Source organism: Neoarius graeffei, chromosome 4 (assembly GCF_027579695.1).
Source record: "Neoarius graeffei isolate fNeoGra1 chromosome 4, fNeoGra1.pri, whole genome shotgun sequence".
NCBI classification, from domain to species: domain Eukaryota; kingdom Metazoa; phylum Chordata; class Actinopteri; order Siluriformes; family Ariidae; genus Neoarius; species Neoarius graeffei.
Window position 1 is genome coordinate 114829137 of NC_083572.1, and position 14964 is coordinate 114844100.

Sequence of the window (14964 nt, forward strand, 5' to 3'; positions counted from 1 at the left end):
CTCTGTGTGTGTAAAATCTCTGCCTTTGTACAGTTTGTTAGTTTACAGCAATAAAATGTACAGATTCATTCCTGCAGGTTAGAAATCATACAAACACATCCTGATTTTTATAGAAGCACCTTAGTGTGTGTGTGTGTGTGTGTTTTAAATCTCAGTGCAGGTTTGTTTGCTTGATTGATTGATTGATTATTTATTTATTTACACATCCGGTTTACTTTTCTGTTATGTTTCTATATTCGATTAGTTTTGATGGAGCAAAATTTAAAATAAAAATTCTGGACCGAAAAAAAATAAGTAATAAAATTTTAATAAAGTGTAACATTGTTTATTATGTCATTTAATGACTTCAGAATTACTGCCGAATTTATACAAAGGACAAACTCTTTTTTTAAATGCTTTATGAAGTTAGCAATAAATAAAACAATTAAAATAGAATTTAAAATATTTTAATTCTGTTGTCATTTTCATTCAGTTTCCAAAAACTGTCTTGTAAAGTACATTTTAATTATTTCCTCTTTCTTTCCTTCTCTGTGTTTTATTTGAGTTTACACGATCAGAATTACTTTATTAATCCCCGGAGGGAAATTCAAATTTGCTACCAAGCTTTGCTACCATGTTTATATATAACATATTCCTAATTAATAATAATAATAAGAAGAAAATAAATAAAATGTCACTTTTTGATCCAATTTTAACCGTCATCCTCGCAGCTTTAATAAAGAGTCTGCATCAAAATAAATAATAAACATGTCACGCACACACACACACACACACACACACACACACACGGGAGTGTGTGTAAAACATGAGAATGGAGTTCACGTTCAATGAAATGTGCTTTAAATAATAAATACAATTTTATTTAATTCAGTGTTTGTACCAAAAACAAATAATTTAAAATCATGGCGTTTCTGTGTAAATAAACGTTCCGAGCTGCTTCTACATGCGGAAAAGTTCTTTAATTGAAACAGTTGTTTGTACAGTATATCTTTTTAAAAGTGCTGAAACTGATCTCAGTGAGAGGAACAGCTTCAATCAGTCTTTTAAAATACAACGAAGAGAACAATAATGTGCTTATAAATAATAAATTATAGTGACTGGACCTGATATTTTTATTTTATTTATTTTACTCACAGCCCATGATGAGAACTCAAGCTGAGCATGAAGTGTGTAAAGATCTGGAGATGTTCTCCTCACATATTGTAGGCCACGTATATGGGGTCTAACTGATCGGCCAGGAAGGAGTCTCTCAGGTGCATCCTCTGCTTCTCTCCGCGGGAGTTAATGGGGATGACACCAGGGTCCACGATCACCACCACACCCACGATCAGGTGATGTTCCTCCAGAACCACGTTGGTGATCAGAGGCACCAGGTCCAGCGCGTCCTGTTCCGAGCCGCACAGCTCTGATACCACCACCAGCAGGTTAGTCCAGGTGAACACGGCACTGAGAGGGAACACCACCACAGACAACACCATCATCAACACCCCCAGCAACACCATCCACACCATCATAGACAACACTGTCATCAACACCACTACAGACAACACTGTCAACACCCCCAGCAACACCATCCACACCACCACAGACAACACCGTCAACACCCCGTCAACACCATCCACACCATCACAGACAACACCATCAACACCAAACATCCACACCATCCATACCATCACAGACAACACCGTCAACACCACCATGGACAACACCGTCAACAACAACACCATCCACACCACCACACCTCTCACACACACCCTTTTCATTGAGTTCTGCACTCTGATTGGTCAAAAGGTGTTGATTAATTCTCTCTAACAGCAGCTCTGACAGTAGTGCAGGTTTATACTAATGCACTCATTCTGATAGGTTATTGTTTCCATAGCAACAGCTCATTCACAGGGGTGTGTCCAGCAGACGCTCCACATTTTTTAAAAAAGTAATGAGATGTTTATTTATGTATAGTTTCTGGAAGGAGTCTCCAGTGTGAGCGCTGCAGAACAGTCAGAGGTGAAGCTGGAATTTTAAGTACAGAGGAGTTTACACTTTTTACAGATTTTTTTTAAAGAGTCAGAATGCAGGCACTTATGGATGTATGTGCAGAGGATATCAGGGTGCAAACTGTAAACAAAGTCAAGACGTGAGACAAGAATCAAAGTCAGGAAACTAGTGAGGGTTGGGCAATCAGCATAGTAGAGGAAAGACAAAGACCGTAAATGTGGAGAGACAGCAAAGGTCAGCCTATCGAGAGGCAGACAGAAAATACAAGGCTTGGTATGAACTGAAGACAGAACAATACTTCGCATTGGAGTGGAGTGAGTGGGAAGCTTAAATAGAGAGACAGGTAATTAGGGAGATGAGTAGCAGCTGTAATCAATAGACTGGTGACATGGGGCACTGTGGTTCTTGGGAACTGTAGTTCAAAGTGTCCATGTTTATAGTTTGGTCAGTCTCAGCAGGTTTACTGACATAAAGAGAGAGAATAAAGAGAGGCTGGTGAGGGACTGAGTGTTTACAGCTGCTATAACGTAAGCAACAACAGGAACTAATTTGTAACTATAAACAGATAAAAAGTCTGATGTTGTTTAGTAAATAAAAAGGTAATCATTGGTAAGTGGGTGTAGTGTAAGAGGAATAAAACATTGGAGGAAGTGCTGTTAGAGGAAAACACTCATTACTTAATATTTCACCAGAACAACAACAGATTGAGGTTATTATTTTTCAAATATCAGGGTGTGGTTAATGAGTTGATTGACAGCATTATTTGACAGAAAACAGCTAGTTTCTCTTTACACGTCCTTATCATCTTACAGCCTTGAGATATTTTTAAAAGGTTTGCTCGAGTTGATGTGGTGAAGTCTCGTCTCTCGTGTCTGGGACTCGGACTCGGAACTCAAAACTCGAACTCAGGACTCGGAACTTGGACTCAAAACTTGGATTCAGGACTCGGGACTCGAACTCAGAACTTGGACTCAGGACTTAGACTTGGGATTCAGACTCAGAACTTGGACTCAGGACTTGGACTCCGGACTCAAAACTTGGGACTCAGACTCAGAAATCGGACTCAGGACTCATACCTCTCTCCGATGCTGCGGTGAGCTCGCTGCACGCTGGTCTCAATATCAATGGGGTGATAGCGCAGTCCTCTCAGCTCCAGAGTCTCATCCAGGGAACCAACGATGAACAGAGCATCATGTCTCTCTATCACAGGAACACAAACACCACCATGACGCTCCAAATCAGAGCACACAGCATATCACACAGCATCACGTGGTATCAGACGTAAGAATCGGAGCGTGCTTATCAGTATCTCCGCCTCACCGCCGCTGGAGTCCGTGAGCTCGGTTCTCTTGACGAAGCCGAGGTACCCGGTCCGGGCCCACAGCGTGTGTGGATCTCCGAAGCTGAGTTTGGTGTTGAAGTGGTCTGCCTGCAGACTCTCCTCTCCGTAGATGGTGTAGTAACCTGATGCTGTGTGAGGACTGTTCACCCAAATCTGACACACACACCCAGAGAAAGTGGGGTCAAAGGTCACAGTTAAAACCCTTTCTCAGTCAATCAGTGTGTATGAAACTGATTCAGGGCCAATAGAAAGTGTTTACTTACAGAACACACAAGCTAAGCTCACAAGCTCATGTTAGGTATAAAAAGAGGGTTGTTTCTGCATTCTCTCTCTCTCTCACACACACACACACACACACACACACACCTCCCCCAGATGAGAGTCTCCCAGCGGTCCCCGAGTCTCGGGGTTGACGATCACCACCCTCACACCAGGGAGGATCTAAAGAAAGAACATGTTTGTAGATGTTGATGATTTGATCACATGTGATATAAAGTGGGAGGACCTTGACTCACTGTTCCAGACTCCATCAGAGGAAGAGACTGAGGCGCTCCTCTCTCCACCAGCCTCACCCTGACACACACACACACACACACAGAATCAACAATCACTATATTATATAAACCATATTCACAACAATGACTCCACTTATTTGGAAGCTATGGCTCTATGCAAAACTTTGTGCACCCCTGGCCAAATTACATATTTTATGACCTGTAAATGTTTGAACACCCTTCCAGTTATAAAGTCACAGAATATAACTGACTCATTAAGCAGCTGCTATTTGGTGCAAAAATTCCAGAGCATAATAAATCCTCCGACTCTTCAAACTTTGTGCCAAACAGGGCATTACTGAGTACTGATTGTGGGGTGTACAAACTTTTTCACATGACACAATTACGATTTTTTTTCTCTAATTTTTAAGTGAATCCAATTGTGGCAGTGGGGGCGTGGCCAAGCGTCGGTCTGTGATCGGAGGGTGGAGTCGGGGAAGGTAAGTGGCAGAATCACTACACCTGAGGTTGATTAATGTGCTTGTGTGTCTACCCCAGTGACCGCGCCCTATTTAAGGAAGAGAGCGAGAGCAGAAAGGGCTCACTCCCCAACCAGACGACTAGTGTGTGTATGTGTGTATACCAAAGTATAGTTAAGGCTGAAAAGCTATAATAAACGTGTTTGTGAACTCAGTTCTGGTCTGCTGTCCTTCTGTGCTCCACCCACCCATCCGAGTTGCTACAGTGGTGCCGAAACCCGGGACGGAGCGCAGGAGAAAACAGCCCCATGGAGTCCTCCCCTTTCACCGAGCTGGTCCACGCCCTCGCCACGGCCCAGCAAAGCCAGCACCAGGCACTAGTCGCCCTCCGGAGGGATCAGGAACAGCGGTTCGAGGCCCTGGTGCGGGCTCAGCAGGAAGAGCGACAGGTATTCCGGCACCTCCTTGCGTCGGCGGACCCCGCCGACGCGGGACCGTCCCCCTTCACCCTGACGAAAATGGGCCCACAGGACGACCCCAAGGCCTTCCTCACGCTCTTTGAACAGGTTGCAGAGACCTCGGGGTGGCCGATGGAACAGCGCGCGGCGCGCCTCCTCCCCCTGCTAACAGGAGAGGCGCAGCTGGCCACGCCACAGCTCCCCGCCGACTGCCGGCTGGCCTACGCGGACCTTCGCCGGGCCGTCCTCCAGCGTGTGGGACGCACCCCCGAGCAATAACGGCAGCGCTTCCGCGCTTTGCGCTTGGAGGAAGTCAGCCAGCCGTTCGCGTTTGGCCAGCAACTCCAGGACGCCTGCGGGCGGTGGTTGAGGGCCGACAACCGCGACGCCGAGGGGATCATCGACCAGGTGGCGCTGGAGCAGTTCATCGCGCGTCTACCAGCCGGAGCTGCAGAGTGGGTCCAGTGTCACTGCCCGGCATCGCTGGATCAGGCAATCGAGCTGGCGGAGGACCATTTGGCGGCTGTCCCGACGGCAGGACAGCAGACAACCTCTTCTCCCCTCTCCTCTCTCTCTCTCTCCCCCTCTCCTCCTGTGTCTCGTCCTCGCCCCGTTCCCCCACCGCGGAGGCGGGGGCCGGCCCCACCCCAGCTGGCCCGCCGCACCCGCGGTGCCCTCCTGTTTCTCCCGTCTGTGTCTGTCTCTCCCCCCCTCAGGTGAGTGAGCCCCAGAGCACCAGTGCAGAGAGGAAGCCCGGGCTGGTTTGCTGGCGCTGCGGGGAGCCGGGCCACTTCCAACCGCAGTGCTCGATAATGGAGGTGGGCGCGGTGGTTCGGATCCCCGATGCGCCAGGAGCCGCCCTTGATCGGGCCGGAGCGTATCGCAGACCGGTGAGTATCCAAGGGGATACATATCAGGTGTTGGTAGATTCTGGTTGTAATCAGACCTCAATCCACCAAAACCTGGTGCAAGACGAGGCATTGGGGGGAGCACAATTGGTGAAGGTGTTGTGTGTGCACGGGAATGTTCACAGCTACCCTTTAGTGTCAGTCCACATTTTTTTCCAAGGGGAAAAATTTATAGTGAAGGCGGCGGTTAATCCTCACCTTACCCACTCTATAATTTTGGGGACGGATTGGCTGGGATTTGGGGAATTAATGAGGCACCTAGTAAAGAGTGGGTCCTGCCATAGTTTAATAAGGGGTGGTCCCGGTGTCACGTTGGCGGGAGCAGCTGTCACAGAGTCGTCGACGTCAGCTCCGCGTCAGAGTGAGGAGCCGCTGGCTCCTCCTCTCTCTGTTGGGGAATCCCTCGCGGATTTTCCATTAGAGCAGTCGCGAGACGAGACTCTGCAGCATGCATTTGACCAAGTGAGAGTCATCGATGGTCAAACGCCACCCCGTCCTTCCCCTACTTCGCGATTATGAAGGATAGATTATACCGAGTGATGCAGGACACTCAAACCAAAGAGCGAGTCACGCAGCTTTTGATTCCGAAAAGCCACCGGGAATTGGTATTCCAGGCGGCTCACTTTAATCCCATGGCTGAACACTTAGGGCAGGATAAAACACTAGCCCGAATAATGGCCCGGTTCTATTGGCGAGGGATTCGCGGCGATGTCCGTAGGTGGTGTACGGCGTGCCAATGCCAGTTAGTAAATCCAGCAGCCATTCCAAAAGCGCCTTTGCGCCCCCTACCATTAATTGAGACCCCGTTCGAAAGAATTGGGATGGATCTCGTCGGGCCATTAGATCGGTCAGCACGAGGGTACCGCTTTATATTAGTTCTGGTGGACTATGCAACGTGATACCCGGAAGCAGTGCCTCTTCGCAATATCTCAGCACGCAGTATTGCGGAGGCGCTGTTCCGCGTCATCTCCCGAGTTGGAATCCTGAAAGAGATTCTGACTGACCAAGGCACCGCGTTTATGTCACGAACACTGAAGGAACTGTATGGGCTGTTGGGTATTAAGCCGATCCGCACCAGTGTTTATCACCCACAAATGGACGGTTTAGTGGAACGGTTCAATCGCACCCTCAAAAATATAATTAAAAAATTCGTAAGTGAGGACGCACGTAATTGGGATAAGTGGCTCGAACCCTTGTTGTTTTCAGTGCGAGAGGTCCCCCAAGCCTCCACGGGGTTCTCCCCGTTTTAATTGTTATACGGGCATAAGCCGCGCAGCATTCTAGATGTGCTGTGGGAAAATTGGGAGGAGGGACCTTCACAAAGTAAAAATGAAATCCAATACGTTATTGACCTGCGTGCAAAACTCCACACACTCACGCAACTAACCCAGGAGAATTTGCGGCAGGCCCAAGAACGACAAACCTGCCTGTACAACAAGGGTACGCGCCTCAGGGAGTTCGCACCGGGAGATAAAGTGCTCGTACTGTTGCCCACATTGAGCTCCAAATTAGTCGCCAAGTGGCAAGGACCCTGTGAGGTCACATGGCGAGTCAGGGACGTTGACTATGAGGTGAGGCAAACGGACAGGGGTGGGGCGTTACAAGTTTACCACCTCAATCTGCTCAAACTCTGGAACAAGGAGGTCCCCGTGGCATTGGTGTCGGTGGTTCCGGAGAAGGCGGAGCTGGGGCCGGAGGTTCAAAAGGGAACATTGGCATCGCGTACCTCTCCGGTCCCCTGTGGAGACCACTTCTCCCCGACACAACTCGCGGAGGTTGCCCAGTTGCAGACCGAGTTTTCGGACGTATTCTCGTCCCTGCCCGGCCGCACCAACCTCATAGAACACCACATTGAGACGCCCCCGGGGGTGGTAGTGCGTAGCCGCCCTTACAGGCTACCCGAACACAAGAAAAAAGTGGTTCAGGAAGAACTCGACGCCATGCTCGAAATGGGCATCGTCGAGGAGTCCCACAGTGACTGGAGCAGCCCGGTGGTCTTGGTACCCAAGGCCGACGGGTCGGTCCGATTCTGTGTAGACTATAGGAAAGTCAACGCGGTGTCTAAATTTGATGCGTACCCAATGCCTCGTATTGATGAGTTGCTCGATCGGCTAGGCACAGCACGCTTTTACTCGACACTGGATTTAACAAAGGGTTATTGGCAGATCCCCTTGACCCCATTATCCCAAGAAAAAATGGCCTTTTCCACACCATTTGGCTTACACCAGTTCGTCACACTTCCTTTTGGGCTGTTTGGGGCGCCCGCTACGTTTCAGCAGCTGATGGATAGGGTCCTCCGCCCCTACGCCACCTATGCTGCCGTGTACCTCGACGACATCATTATTTATAGTAATGACTGGCTGCGGCACCTACAACACCTGAGGGCCGTCCTTAGGTCGCTCAGGCGGGCGGGTCTCACAGCCAACCTGAAGAAATGTGCGATTGGGCGGGTGGAAGTACGGTATCTGGGCTTCCACTTGGGCAATAGGCAGGTGCGTCCCCAAATTAACAAGACTGCAGCGATTGCGGCCTGCCCGAGGCCCAAGACCAAAAGGGGGTGAGACAGTTCCTGGGGCTGGCCGGCTATTATCGTAGGTTTATACCTAATTATTCGGACGTCACCAGCCCGCTGACTGATCTCACTAAAAAGGGGGCACCAGATCCGGTGCAGTGGACGGAGCAATGCCAGCGGGCTTTTTCTGAGGTAAAGGCTGCACTATGTGGGGGGCCACTGTTACACTCCCCTGACTTTTCTCTCCCTTTTATATTGCAGATGGACGCGTCGGACAGAGGGCTGGGGGCTGTTTTGTCCCAGGAGGTGGAGGGGGAGGATCGCCCAGTGCTGTATATTAGTCGAAAGCTGTCGGTGCGTGAGGGGCGCTACAGCACCATAGAGAAGGAGTGCCTGGCCATCAAGTGGGTGGTCCTTACCCTCCGTTACTACCTGCTAGGATGCCCTTTCACCCTCTGTTTGGACCACGCGCCCCTCCAGTGGCTCCACCGCATGAAGGATGCCAACGCGCGGATCACCCGTTGGTATCTGGCACTCCAACCCTTTAACTTCAAGGTGGTCCACAGGCCAGGGGCGCAGATGGTCGTGGCGGACTTCCTCTCCCATCGGGGGGGGAGGGGGGGAGTTGGCTGCGGGCCGGACGGCTGCCCGGCCTGAGTCGGGTGGTGGGGGTATGTGGCAGTGGGGGCATGGTCAAGCGTCAGTCTGTGACCGGAGGGTGGAGTCGGGGAAGGTAAGTGGCAGAATCACTACACCTGAGGTTGATTAATGTGCTTGTGTGTCTTCCCCAGTGACCGCGCCCTATTTAAGGAAGAGAGCAAGAGCAGAAAGGGCTCACTCCCCAACCAGACGACTAGTGTGTGTATGTGTGTATACCAAAGTATAGTTAAGGCTGAAAAGCTATAATGAACGTGTTTGTGAACTCAGTTCTGGCCTGCCGTCCTTCTGTGCTCCACCCACCCATCCGAGTTGCTACACCAATATAAAATCCCTGAATTTTGTAGATTGCGTTTATTTCTTTTCAATGAAAAGAAAATATGTGATTTGATGGAGTGCACAAACTTTTGCATCCATCAGTACGTGACATCTGATTTCAAGATTACGCTTTATAAATCCCAGAGTTACAGCAGCAGAACAAGAGACAAAAAACAATATACACACAAACGAATCATAAAATATACTTTCAAGAAAATAACAAAGCAGCACAAAACTGTAGAGAATACAGAAACTAAAGCTCTACAGTACCAGTCAAAAGTTTGTACACCCCCACTCTACTCATTCACAGGTATTTCTGTATTGTGACGATTCTCTACACTGGAGAACAAAACTGAAGGCATCAAAACTATGAAATAACATCTGGAATTATGTGGTAAACAAAGTGTTAAAAAAACAAAAAAAGTTTGTTATTTTAGATCCTTCAGCGTATCCAGCGTTTACCTTGATGACGCTTTACACACTATTGGCATTCTCTTAACCAGCTTCATGAGGGAGTCACCTGGAATGCTTTTCAATTAACAGGTGTGTCTCGTCAAAAGGTCATTAGCAGACGAGTTTCTTACCTTCTGAATGTGTTTGAGATCAAACAGTAAATAATAAAAATACAGTAAATAGCCCGATTCCACAACTGCAGTAATCCATATCATGTCAAGAACTGAACAACTGAGTAAAGAGAAACGACATCCATCATTACTTTAAGACATGAAGTGACTTTTAATTCATAAAAATAAATAAAAAACATTGGATTAGAAGGTGTGTACAAACTTTTCACTGGTACTGTGTATGTGTGTGTATAAAATAATACAGTCAGATATAAAATCAAGTGTAGGTTATAACAGTGTGTGTGTGTGTGTTGTACCGGTCATGTCGGAGGGACTTCATGTCAACATACACAGTAGAGGGATCTGGTCCAGTTGTACCCTGACAGACAGACACACACACACACACACACACGCACACATATTATTCTAAAGACCTGCAATAAAAATACTTTTAATAAATGTGTCAAGGTTCATGCACAGACAAGACAGAGACGAAAATACAGATGACACAGGGACATCACTGCAGACGACACTACAGACAACACAGGGACGACACTACAGACGAGACAGGGACAACACTACAGATGTCCCGACAAATGACACAGGGATGACACTACAGACGACGCAGAGACATCACTCCAGACAACACAGAGACGGCACTACAGACAACACAGGGATGACACTACAGACAACATATGGATGACACTACAGACGACACAGGGACAACACTACAGATGACACAGACAGAGGGACGACACTACAGACGACACAGGGACGACACTACAGAGGACACCACAGATGACACAAGGGCGACACTACAGACGAGACAGGGACAACAGTACAGACGAGACAGGGACAACAGTACAGACGACACAGGGACAACACTACAGATGTCACTACAGATGACACAGAGATGATACTCCAGACAACACAGGGACGGAACTACAGACGACACAGGGACGACACTACAGACGACACAGGGACGACACTACAGACGACACAGGGACGACACTACAGATGAAACATGGATGACACTACAGACGAAACAGGGACGACACTACAGATGACAGAGACAGAGGAACGACACTACAGACGACACAGGGACGACACTACAGAGGACACCACAGATGACACAAGGGCAACACTACAGACGAGACAGGGACAACAGTACAGACGACACAGGGACAACACTACAGATGTCACTACAGACGACACAGAGATGACACTCCAGACAACACAGGGACGGAACTACAGACAACACAGGGACGACACTACAGATGACAGAGGGACGACAGTACAGACGACACAGACAGAGGGACGACACTACAGACAACACAGGGGTGTCATTACAGACGACACAGGGACGTCACTACAGACAACATAGACACGGGGACGTCACTACAGACAACACAGGGATGTCACTACAGACGACACAGACACAGGGATGACACTACACGTCACTACAGAGGACACAGAGACAACACCACAGATGACACAGAGACGTCAGTACAGACAACACAGAGACACAGGGACCATGCTACAGATGACAGAGACAGGAACAATACTACAGATGACAGAGGGACGTCACTACAGACGACACAGGGATGATGCTACAGACGACACAGACACAGGGACGATGCTACAGACGACATAAGGATAACACTACACACGACACAGAGACAGGGACGACACTACAGATGACACAGAGACATCACTACAGACAACATCTGGACACAGGGACGACACTACAGACGGCACAGAGACGTCACTACAGACGACACTGCAGACGACACAGGGATGACACTACAGACATTACTGCAGACAACATAGAGACATCACTGCAGACAACATAGAGACATCACTACAGACGGCACAGGGACGTCACTGCAGACGGCACAGGGACGTCACTGCAGACGGCACAGGGACGTCACTGCAGACGGCACAGGGACGTCACTGCAGACGGCACAGGGACGTCACTGCAGACGGCACAGGGACGTCACTGCAGACGGCACAGGGACGTCACTGCAGACGGCACAGGGACGTCACTGCAGACGGCACAGGGACGTCACTGCAGACGGCACAGGGACGTCACTGCAGACGGCACAGGGACGTCACTGCAGACGTCACAGGGACGTCACTGTAGACGACACAGGGACGTCACTGCAGACGACACAGGGACATCCCTACAGACGACACAGGGATGACACTACAGACGTCACTGCAGATGACACAGAGACGTCACTGCAGACGATACAGAGACGTCAATACAGACGACACAGAGACACAGACAACACAGACACAGGGATGACACTACTGATGACAAAGGGATGTCGCTACAGGCAACATAAAGACACAGAGACGACACTACTGACAACACAGGGATGTCACTACAGACAACACAGAGACGTCACTACAGACAACACAGAGACACAGAGACGTCACTACAGACAACACAGAGCCACAGGGACGGCACTACAGACAATACAGGGACAACGCTACAGACGACACAGGGACATCCCTACAGACAACACAGGGACATCCCTACAGACGACACAGGGATGACACTACAGACGTCACTGCAGACGACACAGAGATGTCACTGCAGACGACAGGGATGTCACTACAGGTGACACAGAGACACAGGGATGTCACTACACACAACACAGACACAGGGATGACACTACTGACGACAGGGATGTCACAACGACAACACAGAGCCACAGGGACGGCACTACAGACAATACAGGGACGGCACTACAGACGGCACAGGGATGACACTACAGACAGCACAGGGACGACACTACAGACGACACAGGGACGGCACTGGGATATCACTACAGACGACACAGGGACATCCCTACAGACGACACAGGGATGACACTACAGACGTCACTGCAGACGACACAGAGACATCACTGCGGATGACACAGAGACGTCACTGCAGACGACAGGGATGTCACTACAGACGACAGAAATGTCACTACAGATGACACAGAGACACAGAGATGTCACTACAGACGACACAGACACAGCAGGGATGACACTACTGATGACACAGGGATGTCACTACAGACAACACAGCCACAGGGATGGCACTACAGACAATACAGGCACGGCACTACAGACGACACAGGGACGACCCTACAGACAGCACAGGGACGACACTACAGACGACACAGGGACGACACTACAGACGACACAGGGACGACACTGGGATATCACTACAGACAACACAGGGACATCCCTACAGACAACACAGGGATGACACCGGGATATCACTATAGACGACACGGACATCCCTACAGACGACACAGGGATGACACTACAGACGTCACTGCAGACGACACAGGGACATCACTGCAGACGACACAGAAACGTCACTGCAGACGACACAGAGACGTCACTACAGATGACACAGAGACACAGACAACACAGACACAGGGATGACACTACTGATGACAAAGGGATGTCGCTACAGGCAACATAAAGACGCAGACACGGACGACACTACTGACAACACAGGGATGTCACTACAGACAACACAGAGACGTCACTACAGACAACACAGAGACGTCACTACAGACAACACAGAGACGTCACTACAGACAACACAGAGCCACAGGGACGGCACTACAGACGATACAGGGACAACGCTACAGACGACACAGGGACATCCCTACAGACAACACAGGGACATCCCTACAGACAGGGATGTCACTACAGATGACACAGAGACACAGGGATGTCACTACACACAACACAGACACAGGGATGACACTACTGACGACACAGGGATGTCACTACAGACAACACAGAGCCACAGGGACGGCACTACAGACAATACAGGGATGGCACTACAGACGACACAGGGATGACACTACAGACAGCACAGGGACGACACTACAGACGACACAGGGACGACACTGGGATATCACTACAGATGACACAGGGACATCCCTACAGACAACACAGGGATGACACTACAGATGACACAGAGACATCACTGCGGATGACACAGAGACGTCACTGCAGACGACAGGGATGTCACTACAGATGACACAGACACAGGGATGACACTACTGATGACACAGGGATGTCTCTACAGACAACACAGAGGCAGCACTACAGATAATACAGGGACGGCACTACAGACAAGACATAGCCACAGGGACAGCACTACAGACAATACAGGGACGACACTACAGACGACACAGACACAGGGACGACACTACGGACGGCACAGGGATGATACTACAGACGACACAGAGACAACACAGGGACGTCACTGCAGACGACACAGGGACGTCACTGCAGACGACACAGGGATGTCCCTACAGAGGACACAGGGACGTCCATACAGAGGACACAGGGATGACACTACAGACGACCCAGGGATGACACTACAGATGACCCAGGGATGACACTACAGACGTCACTGCAGACGACACAGGGACATCACTGCAGACGACACAGGGACATCACTGCAGATGACACAGTGACAACACTACAGACGACACAGGGACATCCCTACAGACGACACAGGGATGACACTACAGACGTCACTGCAGACGACAGAGATGTCACTACAGATGACATAGAGACACAGGGATGACACTACTGACGACACAGGGATGTCACTACAGACAACACAGAGCCACAGGGACGGCACTACAGACAATACAGGGACGGCACTACAGACAACATAGATGACACAGGGACGACACTACAGACGACACAGGGACGACACTACAGACGACACAGGGATGACACTACAGATGACACAGGGACGACACTACAGACAGCACAGGGACGAAACTACAGACAGCACAGGGACGACACTACAGATGACACAGGGACGACACTGGGATATCACTACAGACGAAACAGGGACATCCCTACAGACAACACAGGGATGACACTACAGACGTCACTGCAGACAACGCAAGGCAAGGCAAGTTTATTTATATAGCACATTTCATACACAGTGGCAGTTCAATGTGCTTTACAGAAGTAAAAGCAGAACAGTAAACAATAGAAAATAAAATTACATAAAATAATTGGGGAAGAAAAATAATAAGAATTAAACAATAGTAGAAATAAAATAATAAAATGAAATAAAGTTCAAAAAAGGAATCAGCCTCGAGATTAATTATTATGGGTTTAACTCATAAAGCGCGCTCTTCCCGTGGCTCTTCCACGAGGATCACTAAAAATCGTCCCGCAGACAAAATCTACGAG

The 14964-nt window shown here is 49.2% G+C and overlaps 1 protein-coding gene across 5 annotated transcripts in view; it reads right to left on the minus strand.

Moving 5' to 3' along the window:
* Window positions 1-463: 463 nt before the first annotated feature.
* The window catches only part of dip2bb (disco-interacting protein 2 homolog Bb), a 187916-nt gene continuing 173415 nt past the window's right edge, over window positions 464-14964 (minus strand). For all 5 annotated transcript variants that reach the window (XM_060920263.1, XM_060920260.1, XM_060920264.1 and 2 more), the window contains 6 exons: window positions 10044-10105; window positions 3853-3910; window positions 3704-3778; window positions 3316-3490; window positions 3072-3195; window positions 464-1446 (listed from right to left, as the gene is read on the minus strand). In XM_060920263.1, coding sequence (XP_060776246.1) covers window positions 1194-1446; window positions 3072-3195; window positions 3316-3490; window positions 3704-3778; window positions 3853-3910; window positions 10044-10105 — 747 coding nt within the window. In that variant the 3' untranslated portion in view covers window positions 464-1193. The remainder of the gene's footprint in view (window positions 1447-3071; window positions 3196-3315; window positions 3491-3703; window positions 3779-3852; window positions 3911-10043; window positions 10106-14964) is intronic.